We start from the raw sequence: 24,828 nt of genomic DNA, 5'->3' as shown, positions 1-24,828 counted from the left end.
GAAATAGTGGTGGAAAAATTCAAACTTATCTCAATTTCTTTACTTTATTGACAAAGTAAATAGTTATGATTTGCTCATCTAAGCAAATGGGTGAACAACTCAGTCCCGGCCTTGTGCATCATCAATATGCAAGCAAATTAACAAAATAGCCTTTCAACTCAGTTTTGCTCATCCCTGTTGTTTGTTCAGCTTGCTCCACCATGAATGTTGTTAACCATACCCAGGGTCCTCTTCCACAGTCCTCTCATTCTCTCCATTTCTTCCAGAATCCAGCATGTTGACTTCCCAAACGAATATCTGTCCTAGAAGGGGGTGCTTAAAGAAAAGTTATTGTGCCCCATTAGCTTTACCAAATTTTTAACACCTTGAGTTCCAACTAAAGTCTACTGGAATAACTTATAAATATTGCACAATATTGAGCAAGTCAATTTGAAGGACATTTTACTGAGCACTTCCAAATAAATTGAGCAGATAGATTAGGTGAGCAAAAACCAGCAAAGCTGTCAATAGCAACAGTTTTCATATTTTGTATACATTTTAAAATATATTTAAAAAATAGATGCAAGAATGAAAATAAGGGAAAACTGGTAAAGCTGAGATTATCATTTTCACATATTATTTGCAGGTTATTTAATGTGAATAAAATGGATGTCCGGATGTTGTAATAACTTTGTTTCCCCACAGACTTCTAAATTAGCTTATACATTTTGAAAACGTTGTTCTTTCCCTCATAATTGGTACCATTATGAAAACATCACAGATTTCAAAGACTTGATAGGAGCACTTGTTGGAAGTCAAAAATCCACCAAAACAAGGGATGACAGTAATCAAACAGCAAAAACAACTGAGTCTTAACTGTAAAATAATGGTTTAAAGTAAATTTGTTAACAAAGTACATATATCACTGTACACAACCCCGAGATTCATTTTCTTGTGGTATATTCAATAAATCCGAAATCCAAAGAGTAACCATATGAGTCCATATAACTATGAAAGACCACACCAACTTCGGCATTCAACCAGTATGAAAAAGACAACAAAATGCAAATATGAAAAGAATGAATGAATGAATGAATGAATAAATAAATAAATAAGCAAGCAAGCAATAAATAGCAAGAACACAAGATGAAGAATCCTTCAAAGTGAATCCTGTGGGAACATTTCAATGATGGGCAAGTGAAGAGGAGTGAAGTTACTCCCTTTGGTTCAAGAGCCTGATGGTTGAGGGATTATAACCATTCCTGGAGCTAGTGGTATGAGTCCTAAAGTTCCTGTACCTTCTTGATGGCAGCAGAGGCTTGGGTGGTGGTGGTGGGGGTCCCTGATGATGGATGCTGCTTTCATGTGACAATGCTTAGTATAGATGTGTTCAGTTTTGGAGAGGGGTTTATCTGTGATGATTAAGCCATATTCACTACTTTTTTTGGAAGTTTCTGTTCAAGGGCATTGGTGCTTCTTTATCAGGCTGTGACGTAGGCAAGTCAATATACTCTCCACTACATGTCTATAGAAGTTTGTGGTCTAGGGTGTTGGGACTTCTGGTTATCTGGTGATTGTAATTAGGCAGAGTTTCTTTTAAACAAACCTGACTGAAGTCCCTGACTAGGATTTCAAATGCATTGGGATAGACTGTTTCTTGTTTGAAGATGGTATCATGCAGTTTTACAAGTGCATGATTATAGCTGATGGGATGTAAGCTGCAGTCAGGACTTATGAAGAACTCCCAAGGTAAATGGAACAATTGGCATTTGACCATCAGGTGTTCAAGGTCAGAGGAACACAAGTTTGACAAAACCACATCAGAGCACCTCCATCTTTCTGCTTTTTCTGAATCAAAAGTTCAGCCCATCCCGTGAATCAAGCAGCCCTTGGGTCTGATCGCCGTATCTGGCGTGCTGGGAGTAAGGCACATCTTTGTCAAACATAGAAACACAACAATCTCTTATTTCCCTTTATTTTACATTAAAATAAAACCCATATATGAAGAGCAAGTAAAATGGAAAGAAAGATATTTCGAAATATCTGTTGCTCAATTATTTATTATTGATAGATTTCAATTGATTCATGCCTTGTTTTTCAGCTGTTATAGACCTGAAGTATTTTTTAAAAAATACACCTGTACTGCATTATTGAGGCCCAAAGCAAGGGTAATTTCAACCCAAACTGACAGTTCAACCCAGGCCCAGATGCTGTGCCTCATTCCTTTGACCAATTTTAACAATTAGAATTCTAATTGTGCAATGACTCCTAAAATCAATACAATGCATTTCTGTTCAGTTACTGGATGATTTAAAAATAAAAGCAATTTAGGTTGGACAGTACTGAGATAAATATGAAATTCTTGTGCTCAATGTACTTTTTTCTTCAAGTAGAAAGATTTTAGTAAAGCCTCCACTGTAAATTACAAAAATCAGGATTCTTTTTGAAACCTGAGCAGTTAACAACGTCTAGATGTACGAGCTGCTATCATATCTTGAGCATCACCATATTTCCCCTCTAGTTAATCAAAATAAATAAATAGTTAATTGCCTGATATGCACCTTAGCAAACTTCTATAGGTGTGTGGTAGAAAGTGTGCTGACTGGCTGCATTACAGTCTATGGGAACACCAATGCCTTTGAGCAGAAAATCCTACTAAAGGAAGTGGATTCAGCCCAGTATATTATGGGTAAAACCCTCTCAACTATTGAGCATATCTACATGAAACGTTGCTGGAGGAAAGCAGCATCCATTATCAGAGATCCTCACCACCCAGGCCAGGCTCTTTTCTTGCTGCTGCCATCAGATAGAAGGTAAAAATGCCTCAGGACTCGCTCAACCAGGTTCAAGAACAGTTCCTACCCCTTAACCATTAGGCTCTTGAACAAAAGTGGATAACTACACTTACTTAAGGACTCCTTTATCTTGTTATTTCATGCTCACTATTTATTGCTAAGTATTTATATCTGCATTTACACAATTTGTTGTCCACTGATCCTGTTTAGTTACTGTCTATAAATCTGTTAAGTATGCCCGCAGAAAAAAGAACCTCAGGATTGTATGTGATGACATGTATGTACTCTGATAATAAACTACTTTGACTTGCACAAAAATGTTTTATCTAACTAAAAAAGCACTTACACATTGAACAAAAATTTTCCAAAAAGGACACCAGTATCTTTTCCCCCTTTCCTTTTTTAAACCTAGTTATTCTAATTAGAAGTCTTGGCATTTTGTATCAGCAAAAGAAGGGGGCAAATGTCTTGCCCCAGCAACAGATGCATCCATTCAAATTTTCCTATTTGTCAGTAGGTCCACACCATAAATTCTGCTTGCTCTCTCTTGCACCATGGAATAAACACAAATATATACCAAACAATGTTCAACCAATTCCAACAATTAAATAAATGTTCTGGAAAAGACTGCTGCATCATTCATGTTTATTAACAATGCAGATGATTCATACAAAAATAATGTATCACAAAATTGAGATCAATCAATAAAGTTACATGAAATACACCAATAGAATCAATATGAATGAATGTGACCAGTTTGTTTCTTCCCCTATCATTCTTAAAAGGAAATATCCCATGTATCCAAAACTTACTGATGAGGCAAAGACATGACTCACTGAACAACTGTGAACTAGAGTATTTTAAGTGTATTGAGGGAAAGAGAGAACTAGAGAAAGACAGAGAGACAGAGCCCATGCACCACAGGAGGGGTGTGGGACAAGTGGCAGGAGTGCCAGAGGCAGGCAGTGGCTTGGGTGCAGATACAACCAGCCCTGAGACACCAGGCAAGGTCATTTGATTTCAAACAGTTGATTTATTGATCATTACTGAATGTCTCTCTGGTGCTTCCTACTCACTCCCCATGATTCCCCTTTTCTTGCCCCCTTCCCACTCTCAGTCTACAAAAAGACCCATATTAGAACCAAATTTATCATCACTCATGTCATGAAATTTGTTTTACTTGCAGCAGCAATACAATGTGATACATAAAATTACTACAGTACTGTACTTTACAGCATTATCAAACAAAATTTGCACTAAGCTACCAGACTTATAATGCCCTAAATAGGGACAGGGACTGAAACTTAGTTCTTAAATACCTCAAGTCTGTAGAAATAGAAAGACATGAATTACACTTTGGCAGCAAATGAACTGAAGCAGGGGAGGAATCAATGATAGGAGTGGGTAATGCAAGTGATATCTCTAATGTAGAGCTCAAAGTTTACCTTGGGATTAAACTTGACTCTGTGGTGCAAACATCCTGCTTCAGCTTCAGACAGCCATCAGAGACAAGATCATTCTCAACAGTCATAGTTATGAAGGAATACCAAGGTAATGAGGATTCCAGCTGGGAGTAACATTTCCTCAGAAGAGATTTCAATAAGCACTATGATTATAGACAGAAAATGGCACAGCTAGATGTCACTAGCATACACTTTCCATCAGACAGATGTGAAGAATCAGGACAAAGATGAACAATGAACTGAAGATGTATCATTGACAAACACTAAAAAGTAACAGTGAAGTACTGAAAAGAGATATCATTACAATTTCCCATGTGAAATAAATGCAAGGGTGAAAACACACAAGCACAACCCAAACTTTCTCGATAAACATGGAGATGTTAGAAAGTGGCTGTTAATACTTTCATCTCTGACTGGAGACCAGTGTGTAGTGGTGGGCCACAGGGTTTAGTGCTGGATCCATTGTTGTTTGTAATCTATATTAATTAATTGGATGATAATATGGTTCAGTGGATGACAATATGATTTGGGTGTACAGCGAGGAAGACTAGCAAAGGTTTCAGTAGAATATGGACCATGAACAATGTGCTGAAAAATGGCAGGTTGAATTTAATGCACACAAGTTTGAGTTGTGCACTTTGGGAGCACAGTGAGCGGTTGGGCAATTAAATGTGGTAGCACAGAGGGAACAGAAAGTACAGATACATAATTTCCTGAAGGTGGCATCGCAGATAGATAGTGTCGTATAGACAGCTTTTTGCACATTGGCCTTACTAACTCAGAACATTGAGTACAGGAGTTGGGATATTACGCTGAAGTTGTATAAGACATTAGTGAGTCCAAACTTGGGAGTTCTATGTGCATTTCACCTGCCCAGAAGAAAGATATCAGTAAGATTGAAAGAGTGCAGAGAAAACTTACAAGGACATTGCTGGGATTTAATCTGAGTTATAGGGAAAGGTTGACTAGGTTAGGTAGGACTTCATTAAATCTCCCTTCATTCTCTTACACTCCAGGGAAAAGAAATATACAAAATTATGAGTGGTGTATATAGGATAAATGCCAGCAGGCCTTTTTCTTTGAAATTGGGTGAGATGAGAACTAAAGGACATAGTTTAAGGATGAAAAGTAAAATATTTAAGTGGAACCTGAGGGAGAACTTCTTCAGAGGGTGGTGCACGTAGATTCAATGGCAACATTTAAGAGATGTTGGATAAGTACATGGATGGAAGAGATATTGAGTGTTTTTTTTCCAGGTGTAGGTTGATGGGACTAGGCAGAATGTTTTGAACAAACTAAACAGGCTGTTTCTGTGCAGTAGAGCCTTATGCCTCTATAACTCTTAGGCTTTTATTGTCAAAGGCAGCAAACCAAGGAGTACAATTAAAGATAAATGGCTCACATCATCACTGCACAGTCTGTCATCAATTACTTTTATAATTATACACAAACCCACAGGCTCTCCACTCTGCCTTGGAGCACTTAGACAACAGCAAATCACATGTCAGCATTCAACACTATCATCCCCTCAGTATTAATCACCAAACTTTTAAAACTGGGCCTCTGTATCTCCCCTGGTAACTGGATCCTTGACTTCCTGATTGAAACACCACCATCGGTACATACTGGTAAAACATCTCCTTGCTGACAATCAACACAGGCAACTCAAGGTGCATGCTTAGCCCACTATTCTGCTCTTTCTACACTCACAATCTTGTGGCTAAACACAGCCCAAATGCCAGCTATAAATTTGCAGAAACCACTGTTGTTGGCAGAATCTCAGATGGTGACGAGGAGGTGATACAGATTGGCTGGTTGAGTAGAGCCCCACAATAATCTTGAACTCAGCATCAACTAGACCAAGGTCTACTGGATCTACTACTCAGCCTATTTTCCTCCAGTCCTACCAAAGGACTTCGGCCCGAAACATCGACTGCACTTTTTTCCATGGATGCTGCCTGGCCTGCTGAATTCCTCCAGCATTTTGTGTGTTGTTCAGATTTCCAGCAGCTGTAGATTTTCTCCTGTTTGTAACCAGACCAAAGACTTTATTGTGGACTTCAGAAAGAGAAAGTCAGGAGAACACACCCTAATCCCCATTGAGAGGTCAGAAGTGGAAAGGTTGAGAAGTCATAAGTTCCTGAGCATCAACATCTTAGAAGATCTGTCCTGGTACCTACACAAAGGTACAGTTTTACTTCATTAGGAGTTTGAGGAGATTTGGTATGTCATCAAAGACTCTAGAAGATTTGTATGGTGGAGAGCAATCTGTTTGGTTGCATCATAGCCTAACCTCTAATCCACAGTATCCCAAGAAGCTGCAGGGATTTACTTAAACAACCAGCTTCATTATCTGCACAACTCTCCTCACCATCAGTGACAACTTCATGAGGTGGTACCTCAAAGAATTGGTTTTCATCATTAAGAACCCTCCCACCTGAGGCAAACCCTCATCTCCTTACTGCAATCAGGATGGTAGTGCAGGAGCCTGAAGGCCCACAATCAATTCAGAAACAACTTCTTCCTTTCTGTCATCATATTTCAGCAAAGTCCATGAACCTATTAACACTACCTAGTTATTCCTTTATTTTGCAGTATTTGTTTCAGAATTTATAATAATTTTATGCTTTGTACTGAGTTGCTGTCACAAAACAATAAATTTCATGTCATTAGACATAACTGGCTACATAGAAACCCAAATGGATGAGGTAAAATAGGGCATAAACGAGAAGCTACAAATGTTCAAGGATATACAGTAAGATAGGTTGAACATTGAAAGTGTAGGGTTCAAGAATTCTCTAAGATATTGACAGATTTAAATATGGCTTAAAAAAATCTTAACCATCTTGTGGAAGAGAAAGAAACCCAGAAAAAAAAGTTCAAAGATCACAATGGATTTAAAAAGGTCAAAACATTCTCAACTGCAGGATTAGAGAAACTGCCCTTGTATGGAAAGGCTTACAAAAGTAGTGGATGTGGCTACTCATGATATCCATCATGAGTAAAGCACTCCCCACCATTGAGGACATCTGCACAAAATACAGCATCCATCATCAATGACCTGCACTGTGCAGGCCATGCCTTTCAAGCTGTTACCATCAGGAAGGTGATACAAGAACCTCAGAACACATACCACCAGGTTCAGGAACAGTAATCACCCCTCAACCATCAGGTTCTTGAACCAGAAAGATAACGTCACTCACCCCAGCACTTAACTGGACTCACTTTCAAGGACTCTTCATCTCATGTTCTAGATATTTATTGCTTAACTATTTATTATTATTTCTTTATCACCCCTTTTTGTATTTGCAGTTTATTGTTGCACATTTGTTGTTGTCCACTGTTGGGTGTGGTCATTCATTGATTCTATTGGTGACATACACACACACTTTGATAATAAATTTACCTTGAACTCCGATTAAAACATTTAGAGAATCACTGCTTGGATTTCTGGCCAAATGAATATCGCAACATCCCAACCATGTATTACTGTTACATAGATGACAGAAAACATTTGAATTAACAGAAGCCAGAGGTGAAGCATTTCCTCTATAGAGATGGTAGTGGCACAACCAGCAGTAGTGTTGCCTCAGAGCTCAAACAATCTAGAATCAATCTTGATCTAAAATGCTGAATGGAGTTTGCATTTTCTTCCTGTGGCTATGTGGACTTCTTCCAGGTGTTCCAGTTTCCTCCCATATCCCCAAGATATATGGCATAGTGCATTAACTAATAACTATCATTGCCCCCTAGTATGTAGGGCCATTGACAAAAATGTGGAAAGAATGAAATGCTATGGCCTGAGTGCTCGATATTCATTACTGATTCAGTGGACCAAAAGGCCCATTTCCATGTCACGTAATAATCAGAAACACTTCTACAGAACTACACCACCTCTTGAATTTCAGATACAACATCAATCTCCTTGTCCATAAAATATTAGAGGAAGAAGCTCATGATGCCTCAACGGAAAAAAAATATTGTGTCATAAGCATCTTGGACCATTCAATGGTAGAACTTGAATTCAGAACAGCCAAGATGTGAATATACTACAATTTGACACAGCAATCAGCTAAACGATTTCGATAATACTGATCTTTTCTGGTTCAGAAGCAACTTTTGATCAAGCTTAAGCAGAAACCTCAGGTGGGCAATGTAAATCAATTTAAAGTCATTCTTGGGCTGAAAAATATTGCCTATGGATAACTCCTTTGTTAACAAATATTTCCACAGTCCTCTTTAGCAATGATTGATATACATTTTGGGCAATTTTTTCAGCAGAAAATGGATACAACCCCAAAAGTAGCTAAGATGGTATATATAAACATACCAAATAAGCCAAGTCAAAGTTTTACCAGAACAAGACAATTTGCAGAAATTCCAATCACAGTTCTTTAACTTGATCCAAACTGCCACATTATACCCAAGTTCATAACTCAATTGTTAAGAATGTATGTTTACAACCAATATTGATGCATTTATTATAATTAATAAAGGAAAAGAAAAAGGCTGAACCCTGAGGAAGAGACTCAGCCCAAAACGTCCACTGTTAATTCATTTCCACAGATGCTACCTGACTCACTGAGTTACTCCAGCATTTTGTGCATTTTGCTTTGGATTTCCAACACCTGGAGAGTTTCTCATGTTTATAAAGGCTTAATTTTTTTTAAAAAGTCTTGTCCATTCAGTAATAATTACAATAGTACATGCAACATTATTACTCCCCACCTAGTCACCAAAATGTCTCTTACTATGTATACAAGTTCACAAAAAGATAGCTTTGCCAAACTAATTTTTTATCCCACTTCCAGCTTCCTTGACTACTCCATAGTGGTTTCCTACTTTGAATTTTCTACCACTTTTGCCAAACACCCTTCAATCTTGTTCTTAACTTGAGAGCTACATATCAGACATGGCTATAAACAGCACTCAGGCCGCTTCCCGTTTACCCTGTATACCTTGGACTTAAGATATAACACTGAATCATGTCATTTGCAGAAATTCTCTGATGACTAAGCAATAGTTGGGACTATAAAGAGAGGATGGATGAATACAGACTTAGTCAAATGGTGCAAGCTGAATCATCTGCAGCTCGACATCAGTAAAACAAAGGAGATGGTGATGACTTGATGACATGGATGTGGTGAGGACCTACAAGTACCTGGGGATGCACCTGGATGACAGATTTGAGTGGAGCACCAACATAGAAGCTGTGTACAAGAAGGGCCAGAGGCGACTGAGGTCCTTTGGAGTATGCAGGCCTTTCCTTCAGTAGTTCTACCAGTCTGTTGTTTCCAGTACAATCTTCTATGTGGTGGTGTGTTAGGGCAATGGCACCAACATGGATAATACTAACAGACTCAATAAACTGATTACAAAGGCTGACTCCGTTATAGGAGTCAAATTGGACACACCGGAGGCTGTGGTAGAACAAACGAACCTATGGAAAATCCTGGCAATTCTGGACAATATTTCTCACCCTCTGCATGCCACCTTGGCTGAACAGAGGAGCACTTTAAGTAATAGACTTAAGACAACTGCACTGCTCCAAAGTGTACCATATGAGGTCATTCTTACCCTCGGCCATTAGCCTCTATAATGAGTCAACCTATAGCTGGGGAAGTGATGACCCACTCCTGTAAGACTGTTTGAGGTAACTTATTTTTTCATTCATTTTCAAAATCAAAAAGTCAGAATCCTAGTTCTACATTCTACCTTCTGTATTACAAAACTTTTAGAACATTCCTTTGAACAAATGGTTAAGAGATTTGAGTTAAGAGATTGAAAGGTATATAATTTCTGACTGGAATTGATAAGATAAAAAGAGCAATTCCAGTTAACAGATAGTTTATGGAAACAGAAAGCATGGATGCACAGATATAAATTTTGAGCTCAATGTTATAGGTTGGAGGGGCAGAAATCAGTGCAACTTTGGAAAAATAATGCAGACAGCCTTAAGGGAAAATCTTGTCTGACAACAATCTGTTGGAATTCTTTGAGGAAATAACAGGCAGGATATACAAAGGAAAAACAGCAGATGTTGTTTATAAAGACAGGTGGAGAGGCAGGCGCTGTTGAGGAAGCAGGGAACCTGCAGAAGATAAAGACAGAGTTGAAAAATGGGCAAAGAAGTGGCAGATGGAATATAGTGTAAGGAAGGATATAGTCATCATGCACTTCGGTAGAAGGAATAAAGGCACATACTATTTTCTAAGCGGGGAGCAAATTCAGAAGTTGAAGGTGCAAAAGGACTTGGAAGGTCCTCTGCAGGGTTCCCTAAAGTTTAATGGACAAGTTTAGTCAGTGGTTAGGAAGGCAAATGCAATGTTTGCATTCATTTCAAGAGGACTAGAATATAAAAACAAGGATGAAATGCTGAGGCTCTATGAAGTATTGATTAAACTACATTTGCAGTACTGTCAGCTGTACTAAGGAAGCATGTGTTGACATTGGAGAGTTCAGAGGAGGTTCATGAAAATGTACCCAGAAATGAAAGGGTTAATATACTGGTAGCATTGTATGGCTTTGGATCTGTACTCGCTGGAATTTAGAATGGCGTGGGGGGGGGGGGGGAGTGAATACGGACCTTATTGAAACCTAACAAATATTGAAAGGCCAAGACAGGGTGGACATGGACAGGATGTTTCCTATACTGAGGGTATCTTGGACCAGAGGGTACAGCCTCAGAACACAAAGACATTCCTATGGAACGGAGATGAGGAGGAATTTCTTCAACCAGACGGTAGTGAATCTATGCAATTTATCAGCACAGATAGTTACGCAGGTCAAGTCATTGCATATATTTAAAGTGGAGGTTGATAAGCTCTTCATTAGTAATGACATCTAAGGTTACAGGGAGAAAACAGGAGAATGGGACTGAGAGAGATAATAAATAGGTCTGATGGAATGGCAGAGCAGACTTGATGGGTGGTTTAATTGTGCTCTTATGTTATTATGGTCTTATTATACCACACAAAGGACAACAATTCAACTCATTCAGCCTATGCGATCTCAGAGCAAAATCTAATTTTACTCTGAGCTGGCATATGGAATATGAAAAACTCTTCTAATTTTCCCCTATGGTCTTCTCTCATGAAGGGTTTTTCATATTACCCTTACCATTAACTCTCCCAGATTCTATAAGCCATCAACACCAAGGGCAGTTAATCTACCAACCTTCACATCACTGGAAGGAAACTGGAGCACCCAGAGGAAACCAACGTCGTCATAGACAATAGACAGTAGGTGCAGGAGTCAGCCATTCGGCCCTTCTAGCCAGCACCGCCATGCACTATGATCATGGCTGATCATACACAATGAGTACCCCGTTCCTGCCCTCTCCCCATATCCTTTGACCCCGCTATGGAAAGCCTGTGGAATGCGGCCAGTGAAGTAGTGGAGATTTAAGGCTTCGACTCGAGAGATTCTGGCAGTTGGACTGTGCAATCAAGTCAAATAAGATTTGAATAGCTCAGCAGAAAGCTGTTGATTAGACAATCAAGATTTGAATAGCTCAGACTCAGCAGAAAGCAGCTGATTGGGCAATCAAGGTCAGCTGACCAAGCAGTTCGAAAAGCTCAAACAAATAAACAGAGGGTTACCTCAAGCAGAGCAGCCTGTGGAAAGTGGCCAGTGAAGATCTGAGGCTTTGATGAGCTTCACTCCAAGTGGGGTAAGGCCGAGTAAGTTCCTTTCAAATGGAGAAAGTTTCAAAAGTTGAGGCAAGTATAGGGTAGGTCATGGCAGCTGAGATCGGCCCTGTGGTTTGTTCATCCTGCAGCATGTGGGAAATCAGGGATACTTCCAGTGTCCCTGATGACTATGTGTGCAGGAAGTGTGTCCAACTGCAGCTTCTGGCAGACCGCATTGAGTGTCTGGAGCTGCGATTGGATTCATACTGGAGCATCTGCTATGCTGAGAAAGTTGTGAATAGCACGTTCAGTGAGTTGGCCACACTGCAGGTAAAGGCTACACAGGCAGAAAGGGAAGGGGTGGCCACTAGACAGTGTAGCAGTAGGCAGGTAGTGCAGGAGTCCCCTGAGGTCATCTCTCTCTTAAACAGATATACTGTTCTGGATACTGTTGGGGGAGATCTCTCATCAGCAGCAGCTGAGTTCACTGCACCATGGGTCACCCTCTGTGGCACAGGAGGGAAGGAAAAGGAGTGGGAGAGCTATAGTGTAAGAGGAATAGATAGGCGTTTCTGTGGCTGCAAACAGAACTCCAGGATGGTATGTTGCCTCCCTGGTGCAAGGGTCAAAGATGTCTCTGAGCGGCTGCAGGACATTCTGGAATGGGAGGGTGAACAGCCAGTGGTCGTGGTGTACATAGGTACCAACGATATAGGTAAAAAAACGGGATGAGGTCCTACAAGGTGAATTTAGGGAGTTAGGAGATAAACTAAAAAGTAGGACCGCAAAGGCAATAATCTCTGGATTACTACCAGTGCCACGTGCTAGTCAGAGTAGAAATAGGAGGATATTTCAGATGAATACGTGGCTTGAAAAATGGTGCGAGGGGGAGGGATTGAAGGTATGAGACGTGAATTAGCTAAGATAGACTGGCAAATGATACTTAAAGGGTTGACAGTGGATATGCAATGGCAAGCATTTAAAGATTGCATGGATGAACTACAACAATTGTTCATTCCAGTTTGGCAAAAGAATAAACCAGGGAAGGTAGTGCACCCGTGGCTAACAAGGGAAATTAGGGATAGTATCAAGTCCAAAGAAGAAACATATAAATTAGCAAAAAAAGCGGCACACCTGAGGACTGAGAGAAATTCAGAGACCAGCAGAGGAGGACAAAGGGCTTAATTAGGAAAGGGAAAAAAGATTATGAGAGAAAGCTGGCAGGAAACATAAAAACTGACTGTAAAAGCTTTTATAGATACATGAAAAGAAAAAGATTGGTCAAGACAAATGTAGGTTCTTTACAGTCAGAAACAGGTGAATTGATCATAGGGAACAAAGACATGGCAGACTAATTGAATAACTACTTTGGTTCTGTCTTCACTAAGGAGGACATAAATAATCTTCCGGAAATAGTAAGGGACCGAGGGTCTAGTGAGATGGAGGAACTGAGGGAAATACATGTTAGTAGGGAAGTGGTGTTAGGTAAATTGAAGGGATTAAAGGCAGATAAATGCCCAGGGCCAGATGGTCTGCATCCCAGAGTGCTTAAGGAAGTAGCCCAAGAAATAGTGGATGCATTAGTGATAATTTTTCAAAACTCCTTAGATTCTGGATTAGTTCCAGAGGATTGGAGGGTGGCTAATATAACTCCACTTTTTTAAAAAAAGGAGGGATAGAGAAACCGGGGAATTATAGACTGGTTAGTCTGACATCGGTGGTGGGGAAAATGCCAGTCAGTTATCAAAGATGTGATAACAGCACATTTGGAAAGAGGTGAAATCATCGGACAAAGTCGGCATGGATTTGTGAAAGGAAAATCATGTCTGACGAATCTTATAGAATTTTTTTGAAGATGTAACTAGTAGAGTGGATAGGGGAGAGCCAGTGGATGTGGTATATTTAGATTTTCAAAAGGCTTTTAACAAGGCCCCACACAGGAGATTAGTGTGCAAACTTAAAGCACATGGTATTGATGGGGATAGAGATTTGGTTGGTAGACAGGAAGCAAAGAGTGGGAGTAAACGGGACCTTTTCAGAATGGCAGGCAGTGACTAGTGGGTACCGCAAGGCTCAGTGCTGGGACACCAGTTGTTTACAATATATATTAATGATTTAGACGAGGGAATTAAGTGCAGCATCTCCAAGTTTGCGGATGACATGAAGCTGGGCGGCGGTGTTAGCTGTGAGGAGGATGCAGGGTGACTTGGATAGGTTAGTTGGGTGGGCAAATTCATGGCAGATGCAATTTAATGTGGATAAATGTGAGGTTATCCACTTTGGTTGCAAGAACAGGAAAACAGATTATTATCTGAATGGTGGCTGATTAGGAAAAGGGGAGGTGCAACGAGACCTGGGTGTCATTGTACACCAGTCATTGAAGGTGGGCATGCAGGTACAGCAGGCGGTGAAAAAGGCATGTTGGCATTCATAGCAAAAGGATTTGAGTACAGGAGCAGGGAGGTTCTACTGCAGTTGTACAAGGCCTTGGTAAGACAGCACCTAGAATATTGTGTGCAGTTTTGGTCCCTTAATCTGAGGAAAAACAGTCTTGCCATAGAGAGTACAGAGAAGGTTCACCAGATTGATTCCTGGGATGGCAGGACTTTCGTATGAAGAAAGACTGGATCGACTAGGCTTATACTCACTGGAATTTAGAAGATTGAGGGGGGATCTTATTGAAATGTATAAAATTCTAAAGGGATTGGACAGGCTAGATGCAGGAAGATTGTTTCCAATGTTGGGGAAGTCCAGAACAAGGGGTCACAGTTTAAGGATAAAGGGGAAGCCTTTTAGGACAGAGATGAGGAGAAACTTCTTCACACAGAGAGTGGTGAATCTGTGGAATTCTCTGCCACAGGAAACAGTTGAGGCCGGTTTATTGGCTATATTTAAGAGGAAGTTAGATATGGTCCTTGTGGCTAAAGGGATCAGGGGGGTATGGAGAGAAAGCAGGTACAGGGTTCTGAGTTGGATGATCAGCCATGATCATACTGAATGGCGGTGCAGGCTCGAAGGGCTGAATGGCCTACTCCTGCACCTATTTTCTATGCTATCTATAAGAGCTCTCTATCCCTCTCTTGAAAGCATCCAGACACTTGGCCTCCACTGCCTTCTGGGGCAGAGCATTCCACATATCCACCATTCTCTGGGTGAAAAAGTTTTTCTGCATCTCTGTTCTAAATGGCCTACCCCTTATTCTTAAACTGTGGCCTCTAGTTCTGGACTCACCCATCAGCGGGAACATGCTTCCTGCCTCCAGCATGTCCAATCCCTTAATATGTTTCAATCAAATCCCCTCTCATCCTTCTAAACTGCAGTGTATACAAGCCCAGTCACTCCAATCTTCCATAGGAACCAACAAGTAAAATCTAAAAAAGACAGCAGCAACGATCAGGACTGCAACTAGGTTGCTGGAACTTTGCTGCCACAACTTCCCAAACTACCATAGTCACGTTTGTTTATTGTCATTTTCAGTGTACAAGTGTAAAAGAGAACCAAATAACTGTAGTTGAGGCTAGGGTGTGGAGGGATGGATTAGTGGGCGGAGGTGTTGATTAGTCTTAGTACTGGTGTAAAGTAATTACTTTTGAGTCTGGTGGTTGTGGCATGAATGTCAAGTAGCCTTCTCCTTCATAGGACAAACTGTCCATAAGAAGGGTGGCTGAGATTCTTCAGGATGTTACTGGCCCTTTTCTAACACCTTTCTATATTTATGTCCTTGATGGCAGGTAGACTGCTGCCAGTGACGCATTGAGTAGTTTTGACTACCCATTACAGAGCCTTACTGTCCACCTCAGTGCATTTCCATACCATGCAGTGATGCTGCTTGTCAGGATGCTCTCTACAATGCATCAGTAGAATGATACGAGTACAGATGTACATACTCCAATTCTCTTCAACCTTCTCTCAAAGTAAGGTGTTGGTGAGCTTTCCTGATTGTGTATAATGCATTCGGAGACCAGGGGAGGTTGTGCGAGATGCGCACTCCCAGGAGTTTCTACTGTTGGACTGCCTATGTAAAGAGGGTGTGAGTCATTTAGCAATTACATTGAGGAATTTCTTATCAAATTGGCTCAAATTATAATTCTCATAGAAAGATGCAATGCTGTCTTGTAGAGGCCCAAATTGAGGGAAACGGGTAATTTAGGTTTACTCCAAATATACAAAATGCATTTATATAAAATAATCAAGACATACAAACTTACTGATGCAAGAATGTCAGCACTTTTCACATGCTGTAACTAATGCAGCATGTTAAATACTTCATATGCCTGCATAGAGTGAGTAAACAAAGTCTTGTTTTGACTTCTCAATTTACTTCAGCGTGACTAGCTTTTAAAAATGAACAATCACAATTAGCAATGCTTCCAAGTTTAATCCCTGGCATTTACTTAGCTCACAAATGAAACAGAGAAATTGCACTACACAAGCAAAAACAGTTAGAAAAAAAGACTCAAAATAAAAGGAAAAGAATCATTTGGCAAAGTTCTAACAGAAAATGACACTTCACAACACCAAACTACAATGAATTACATCATAAGCACACAATATATACCTAGAAATCTCATCAGAAAGTGATTCTCAGCAGGAAGAGTGATGGAAGCATATGATACATTTGTATTCTTAACAAGAGAGACCTTTTTAAAGCAGTTGGGACATTTACTTGTTAAAAATTGCAAACCAGTATGACAGAACATCAAGGAAGTCACTGCCAAAAGATCAAGTGCTTTTCAGTGAAACTTAGTCAGGTGCCAAGTATACGATTGCTGCCAAAGAGAAGAGCTAATAGTTAATTACATCCAAATCAAAATTTAAAGTACACATAGATTACAAGTATCATTTTTAAGCATTGAAATCGTAACAAAAACCCAAACTAACTTAAGAAAATTGATTTGCTGTTCAAAATAAAATGAAATGGTCATTTTCTTTTAAGTCATTAAGTTATAGCAATAACAGATAAAATCAGTCATTCTCAACTTCACAACTTCACTCGTGAACATAATTATATCGCTATCATCTCATGGGAAAGCACAAGATGTCTCCAAAGCAGTGACTGCTAGCCCAACTAAAAAGCTAAAAGTAGCCAAACAACTGATATTTTGATAAAGTGATCAACGCAATGGAACAAAATCCAGTAAGAATTTATTTCCATTAAGATTAAACGGAGGAAAGTTAGAAAGGGAAGAAAACCTGGTAATCAGAATTGATTCAGGTTGTTATTAGCTAATGCAAATAATTAGGAGCTAGAGAAGTTTTATTTACTAGTTTAGTACAAATTATAAAAATTGTCAGTCATTCCAATCACTCAGATATCTGTCAGACACAGAACAAGAATTCCATGCCCATCTAACTTCGGAAAGTGTACTTTAAAATCAGACAAATGTTAAAAGGTATCATTGTTCTTTTTACATGGAAGCCTGTGGGTTCTGACTTAAAAGACAAAAACAAAGTGCAAAATTGTAATATTAATTCAAGTAAATGAGGTAAGGAGATTTGATTGTGACTGCTTAAAAAAACTTAAAAATACTCTTACCATTGATGGAGATCTATGTTAATTCTAAAGAAGAAGCAAGATTATAGAAGTGCTTTGTGTCAAATTATTTACAACTAGATATACCATTATGTGGGTCAAACATTTCACTTTAAATGTAGAGGAATTAGTTTTAAATAAAAAAAAACACACAACAAAATATACTTTAAATCCAGGTTACTTAGTAATAAGTTACTGCACATTTATCTCAGCTGAAATACTTTGAGCTCCACAACCAACACTATTAACAAGTTATCAAAATTGAAGTACATGCAACATTAAAGTACACAATGTTTCTATTAGATGTATGCAATTATCAGCTCTATAATTGAGTATAAGCTTTATAATTTACAAGTGTACTCTTAAATGAAAAAGTCATTTTTTTTGGAAAAGACAATGTTTTATTTAATTTACTTGATCAATAAAATTGCCAGAGTCTGCTGCAAGATTTTAAGCAATTATGTCTGAATTGTATTTTAAAATAATCAAACCATAGATATGCAACTTTGATTTCGTGGATGCAACAACCAATGATCACAACCAGCAACTTGCAAGATTCTAGGTGCTCGGGTATGAAACTTAATGTATAAGACACTATTACTTTAGAAAGAAAACAACCAATCGACATTTTATGATAAATGAAAGTAAACGCCCTTAATGCCATTACATGCACCATGAATTGATCAGGGAGTACAGTGACTTAAAAATCAGATTCATTAAAGCAGAAACCTGCAATTGTTGGACCAATAGCTTCCCATCAAATCAGTATTTGCACCTGAAGGCTTTATTTTCAAACAAAACCAAAATAACCCACAGCTGTCACCACTGAGTATTTTGGAGAAATAAATTCAGCTTACTGATACATTACTTCAGTGAAGTGCATTTAATTGTCAATAAAAATGACAAAATGTAAAACAAAATGGAAAGGATAACAAACCTTTGCAAATGTTAACATGTATGAGGTTAGGGTGAGAATGTGAGGACAAATCTTTTTGCTACTGAGCTGGAATTTCTACTAGCCCTTCAGGAGGTGCTTCACTCCATTTAAAACAAAATGGTGTAGCTGAAGTCCATTCAAAGAATTGTAGGAATAGCTTATGTTAAGATAAATCTAATTAAAAATTTCATTCAAGGGTAATAGCGAAGCTGATTCACTTATCACTAATTCATACATTCAAGAGTTGAGAGGTCGAACTGATTCTTATAGATTGAGTTTAGCTCATATGTAGAAAAAGAGTTACTTAAACCATGACAGTAAGTTTTTGAATTTGATTTAATCACTAAATTGTTGGAAAGTAGACGGAATGTCACTCAATTATACTTTCTATGTTCAGCCATTATGTGGAATAATTTGAATGATAAATTTAATAGAGGCAGAAGCTGACTTCTTTAAAATTCATTGGATTCCAGTTAATTGAGCCATTGATTAATCAGGGCTGTTGCTCAATTAGGACAACTCTTAAAGAACAAAAAATAATCAAGGAAATCTTTTATTTGGGACACTATGCCAGTCAATTGGGACAGGAGACTCTTACAAATAGCTTCTAACTAACATCAATCTTGTGCACTTGTGTGGGTGTTAAGACACTACCCCATACTTAGAACAAACAGTTTTAAAGAAAAAAAAATAGGGTCATTGTGTGTTTGTGTTCAAAAAGCAGTGATTTTTGTTACTGATAGTTGGTGAGAAATAAGCAGCAAGATAGTTTGGAAGTTTTGCTCATCATGGTTTCAAGCATTCAGGCTAGGAGATGCCAGTTAAGGACCGGGGTGGAAAAAAGGAAACTGTTTCACAATTCAACAAGTCAAGAATAATGAAGAATTTGAAGAATTGTGTTGCATGTTACAACGAAAATAAAGATTTAGAGAATGCAATGTAAAGTATTGTATGAAGGCAGTCCATTATCCGCACTGATCTTGTTCATTTACTGTCAATCTAAAGAACACAGCAGTGTACACTGGATGAATTTCTTTGTCAACGATTATTAGGAACTAATAGTTCTACAGTATTAGTAGTGTTCTAATTTGTTCTATGTTTCATTCAAATATATAAATAATCACTCAGTTAAACAGCAGCTTGTTTTTTTTTGCCTCGTACACCTTTTTCACTATTTCCATGAAACTTTGGCTAATTGAGACAGCTGTTTAATTGGACCAAAATATAGAGGTCCCAATGAATTCTAATTAAATAGAATCCACTCTATACAGAATAACTAATGGATAAACTATGGCTTTCAAAACTATGGTATTAAACAGATGGTGAATGCAAAAAATAAAAATCACTGGATAAAAAGCTTACCTATGTCTTCACCTAACAGTCAAAGATTAAACGTCATAGTGCATTATCTATATTGACCTTTGGCTGTGTATAGCTTTTCACATGAACTGGAGGCACTGAAAAACCAAAAGATCTGTTATATATTTGATAAAGAAAAACTTTGGCTAGAATAGCAAGTAATCAGATGATCCCAATTTACTGCAGCAAAACCAATGAAGCCAAGTTCATATTTTGTAATTAAATTAGCATGTATGAGACCAAGATGGTCTAACTGGTGGCCTTGACTTCAAGCTCCATATTTTGAAACTCCTACATTTCTTTATGTTCTCAGTCTCCAACTGTTCCTCTTCACTCATTTGCCAGATTATCTTTACAGCTTATCCCCGCCCCCATCAGCACAATTATATCCTGAGGCATTCCCCTCTCCTCACTGCACAAGCTTTTTTTTCTTCCCAACTCCATTAGAACTCCAGTTCTTCAAACTGAAACTTTAATTGTTGCTTCTCCATTAGATGTGGCCCATACTGCTGTGCATCTTCCAGTATTTTGTTTTTACTTAAGATTTCCAGGTTTATTTTTTGGAATTTCAAGATATCATCTGATGCACATTTTGTCAAAAAAGTGATAAAATGATATACAATAACAAGTCGTAAACAGAATTGGATAAATGTTTGGAATTTCCCCCCTAGGAGGAGCATCTAGGGAACTGCTGGTCAATATAAACACAATAGGCCAGAATTCTACATTTTACAAGGTTTCAGTCTAGATCAAATATACCTCTCTATCTACACATTGTAATCATATTTCCTCAAGGTCCAAATAAATATAAAAGACATAAAATTAAGGCAAGTACCTTAATTATTTAAGAAAGGTACACAATACGAGATAGTTATGCTGTTAAATTGTTCTACAAAGCAACTAATAAAAATGTGCAATTGTACTTCAGCAATATGAAAGGTAACAGAAATAATGGAAGCAGCAGTTAAAAAGGTCTCAAATTCAAAAGCAAGGTTCATCAATCTGATACAGAAGTCTGAATTCCATCAAACCACTGGGACAATTCAATTCAAATAATTTAGGATAAAAACACTGGTGACAGTGAAACTGAACATTTATAATCTTGCCAATATGTCTCTTAAATATACTCTGCAACATGGAAAACTCATTTTCAGAATGGACTATGCATAGCAAATAAAACTCACACTTAGTAGTGCATTCTGAACCTTGAGGAATACCAAAAGTTAAGGTGGAGCAGCAAAAGGCTGGTAGACCAATAAACCTTCAGTATATAAATGATGCACAAAGTTATTTGCTGAGAAGTGCTGTCTGCAGAGGATGAACCTCAGGGTTGTATACATCGATAATAAATGTACTTTGTATTTTGAATATTTGAAAGCCAGATCCTGACTCAAGTTTTAATTTAGATTATCTACACTGATAAAGATGATGGCTGGAGAGAATACATCATGAAAAAAATCCACTTAAGGTTCCAGTTAGATGCCAGAATAGATTCCCAACATAAGTGTAAAATAAAGAATTTCAGTCATTCAAATCAGTTTTCAAAGGATTGGATATTTCCATTATCCTATAAGTTATCTGTAGGGACAATTAAATGTGCAGAACACACACAAGTCTCTAGGAGTTTGCTCTACTGCCTTTGAGAGTCGGGAAGCAATTTTCTAGCTGTCCTTTTCTTTTGACAATTCATCTCAGGGAAAAGCAAGCACCATATAAAGATTGAGGTGTCTTCAAAAAGACTTAACTATCTCCCAACCATTTAAAAGGTCTTTTCAAACCTAAAATAGTGAAGCTCTATCAAAATACCAAATGTACTATGATAGAAGGACAACTAATAACACTAATTTCAATTTGCTAATCAGACAATGTGGGAAATACAGGTAACAAAGATGCAAAATATTACTTTTCACTGCAGAGCAGTTAGAGGGAATCAAAAGCTCATTATCAATTGAATATCAACACAGTTCAATTTCAGCAAAATTAATATGATTATTTCAGTCCGACCCAAAATATTATTTGAAATAAAACGTTAAGATTTCCACTCGGCTACATGTAAATATGAAACTACTGGTTAACACTAATGAGATACAAAAAAAAATCCTTAACAATGATAATCCTACACTCTAAGTATTTTAAATAATCTTTTATGCTACAGAAGAACAAGTTCAAGCAACGTGAAGAAACTTTTACTTTTGAAGCCTCATACTTAAACAATCGTTTCTAAACTGATTTAAAACAGGGCCTCTGTTTAGAAGTATGCTGGGAATGTCAAATTAAACAATTCATCCAGTTAAACAGAATGATTTAAATATTCTCAACTTTTGTATAGTAAATTGACAATACAAGTCAATTCTTCAGAAGTATACTTTTGCTTTACAAAATTTGGGAGTTTAAGGTTGCATAAACCTCAAATGAAAGAAAATTGCTATGGCAATAGTTTTTTTAAATGGATGTTGCTAATCTATTTTGAAAGTATCTGCAGTGTTATGTCAACATGACCAATACTGCACAAGATTTCATAGTAGTGACTTTTAACTAATATAGCAACTTTAAACTAAAATAGCAAACTCAACTCGACAGAATAATCCAAAATGATCTAATTATTTGCTTGGGTCAGCAGAAAGAGAAGGGAGACAGGAATACTAGAGAAATTAAGAACATATTTTAAAATTGTTCCCAAGTAATTATAAATTCATGTGGATAGGATATAGCAATTTGCAACTTGAACTTGAAAAATGATCTGTGAAACATAGTCATGGGATGGGATAATCTGTATCATCAGGAATTTAGAAAACACAAGACAAATAAATTGCATCAATTTAAAAATTATGCACATTACAGATTGTGCATCGCTTAGTACATGTTAGCTAGTGTTCAATTATTTTAACAAAAGAAATAGTTTATTTGTTTTATTTATTGTTCCATGGATTTTACAGCATGGTCACATTATAAAGATGTCTAATACTGCAGACACAAAATGTAAGCCCAACTTGCTAAAGCAATGTTTTATGTGGTTGTTGTTCTATGAGATAAAGCCTGAAGCATTTTAGACTTCAGTATAGAGTCAAACAAAAATATATAAGGAAACAAAATCCAAAGATTTACATCACATTAAAAAAGTCAAATAACAGTAGATAAAACTCAACTGATAGTTTTAAATCACTAGATATCCGTATATCTTAAACTGTCACAGAAAGGAATGACGTTTGTTACAGTTCAAAATGTCTAATATCTGCGACGTTTATTAGCTCCATCAAAGTTACCAACTTGATTTCCTCTACCAAAGCCACCAGGTGCAGCACTTACAGCACCCACACCTGCCATGGGTTGTTGAGGAGCAGCCTCAGGTGCAGGCGTTCCGCTTAAGCTTCCCCTATTAACCATAGGAGGAGAACCTAATTGACTAGGAGCTCCTTGAGGAAATCTATCATTGCGCTAGTGTCCATTTGCAGTGATATTTTATATATTACATATATTTTAAAAAAAGAATGTCCATAATATGTTCCATTGGAGGAACCAATCAAAAGATGGCATATTTATAAATTGATTGGCGACATTCCATGTTGGTGTCATGAAGTTTGGCAGGCAGTCCAGCAGTACCAGGAACATACAAAAAGGAGATAAAAGGAGCAATTAAATTAGTTAACTTATAGATGAATGATGCTTTAAATAATGAAATGCAATTCTTAGAACTTACTTTCAAAACATCAAAAACTCAACTGCATAATACAAAATTAGCCAAATTTGAAAGGACTCCAAAACCATTACAACACAAAAACTATAGACCATACTAATTTTTTTTCAAGACTAGGAGGCCATTTATTATGATGACAAAAACATATACGTGAATTTGCATAAATTTCTCAGGCTTAGTAAGATTTATGAAAATTATAAACAATGAAATTTCATGTATTATGTAATTCATTTTGAAGGAAATAGAGTGCAAGTATCTCTACAGTGATTTCACATGATAGGGAGTAAAGTTTTATGCTCCAAGATAGATGGTGTTTTTAAAAATTAAAAACATTTCCACCATTTGCTTTTATTTACCTTACAATATGCCCAACATGCCCTCTCTAGTTGCTACTTGTTTAAAAAAAAACAAACAGCTAGGAGGAACCTAATGGGTCAGGGAAATGGACAGTTGATGTTTTGGGTCAACACCCTTCAAGTGGATCCAGCTGCCTGTCGTACTGAATTCTTCCAATTTTTTTTGCTCCCAATTCCAGTCTCACTGCTACTTTATTTTCACATCTTTTTATCCTAATCACTAATCTCCAACAATTTAACTTTCATGCCCTCTCTCCACATATTGCCAAATCTCTTATCCTGTTTAACTCAATCCTTCTCCCACTCAAGTTTCACTTTATCTTCCTTCTTACCCATTCTCAATTCTTATTTATTTTCATCAGTATTACATCTTCTCTATATTTTCTTGTCCTTTCCCCTTTATTTTCCACCAAACCATATTTTCCATGGTTTTTGTTTGCAATTCTAACTACCTCAATTTTCTCTCAACTGTGTTTTGCTCCCTTGCCAAACCACAATTGCCTTTTACCTTCCCATTTGTCACTTGTGCATTTATCTTTACATTATTGCAAGGACATCAGAAAAGAGAATAAGGCAGATGTTGTCATGATCCATTGGTTCTCCAGCACTGTAGGAAATCTTTTGATAGAGATTATTCAAGGCATAAGGATTATTTAACATCAACTGCAATTAATAATTCCCCAATCCAAAATCAGTGTAAACTAAATGCATACAGAGTAGAAACAGTTCTGGAAACAAAACAGCCTTGTAGTAATAATACAACCAGTGTTTCCCCAAATAAGGACCTGCTTGTCTGTCTGGCAAATGAAATAGAACCATGCAACAGTCTTTACCAAAATGTTGAGGAATTTCTAAAACTATGAGAGGTATTAAGTACAAATTTGAGAGTGGCCACAGACAGGACATGACAACAACAATGAAAATCAAGAATGTCGTCATCTGCAATACAACTCAGTACTTTAAGTACTTGGCTAATTAGATCACATATAGCAAAATTAACTCAATTTGCTAATAAAGTTAACACTAGATGAATGTTATTGATTTATGCAATTAAACTATATTACAAACTCTACACTTGTAA

The 24,828-nt window shown here is 37.7% G+C and overlaps 1 protein-coding gene across 3 annotated transcripts in view; it reads right to left on the bottom strand.

Annotated features, from left to right (window-relative positions):
- Nucleotides 1-24,828, bottom strand: part of LOC132391282 (paraspeckle component 1-like) — a 127,822-nt gene that overhangs the window by 44,297 nt on the left and 58,697 nt on the right. Inside the window, exon 8 of one of the 3 annotated variants that reach the window (XM_059964242.1) lies at nucleotides 17,620-23,132. The exons of 1 other annotated variant lie outside the window; for it this stretch is intronic. In XM_059964242.1, coding sequence (XP_059820225.1) covers nucleotides 22,923-23,132 — 210 coding nt within the window. In that variant the 3' untranslated portion in view covers nucleotides 17,620-22,922. Of the gene's footprint in view, nucleotides 1-17,619; nucleotides 23,133-24,828 lie in introns of those variants that run through there. One more of the 3 variants, XM_059964241.1, reaches the window with a different exon arrangement.

Source organism: Hypanus sabinus, chromosome 3 (assembly GCF_030144855.1).
Source record: "Hypanus sabinus isolate sHypSab1 chromosome 3, sHypSab1.hap1, whole genome shotgun sequence".
Lineage (NCBI taxonomy): Eukaryota > Metazoa > Chordata > Chondrichthyes > Myliobatiformes > Dasyatidae > Hypanus > Hypanus sabinus.
This window is presented reverse-complemented; position numbering and strand designations above follow the sequence as displayed.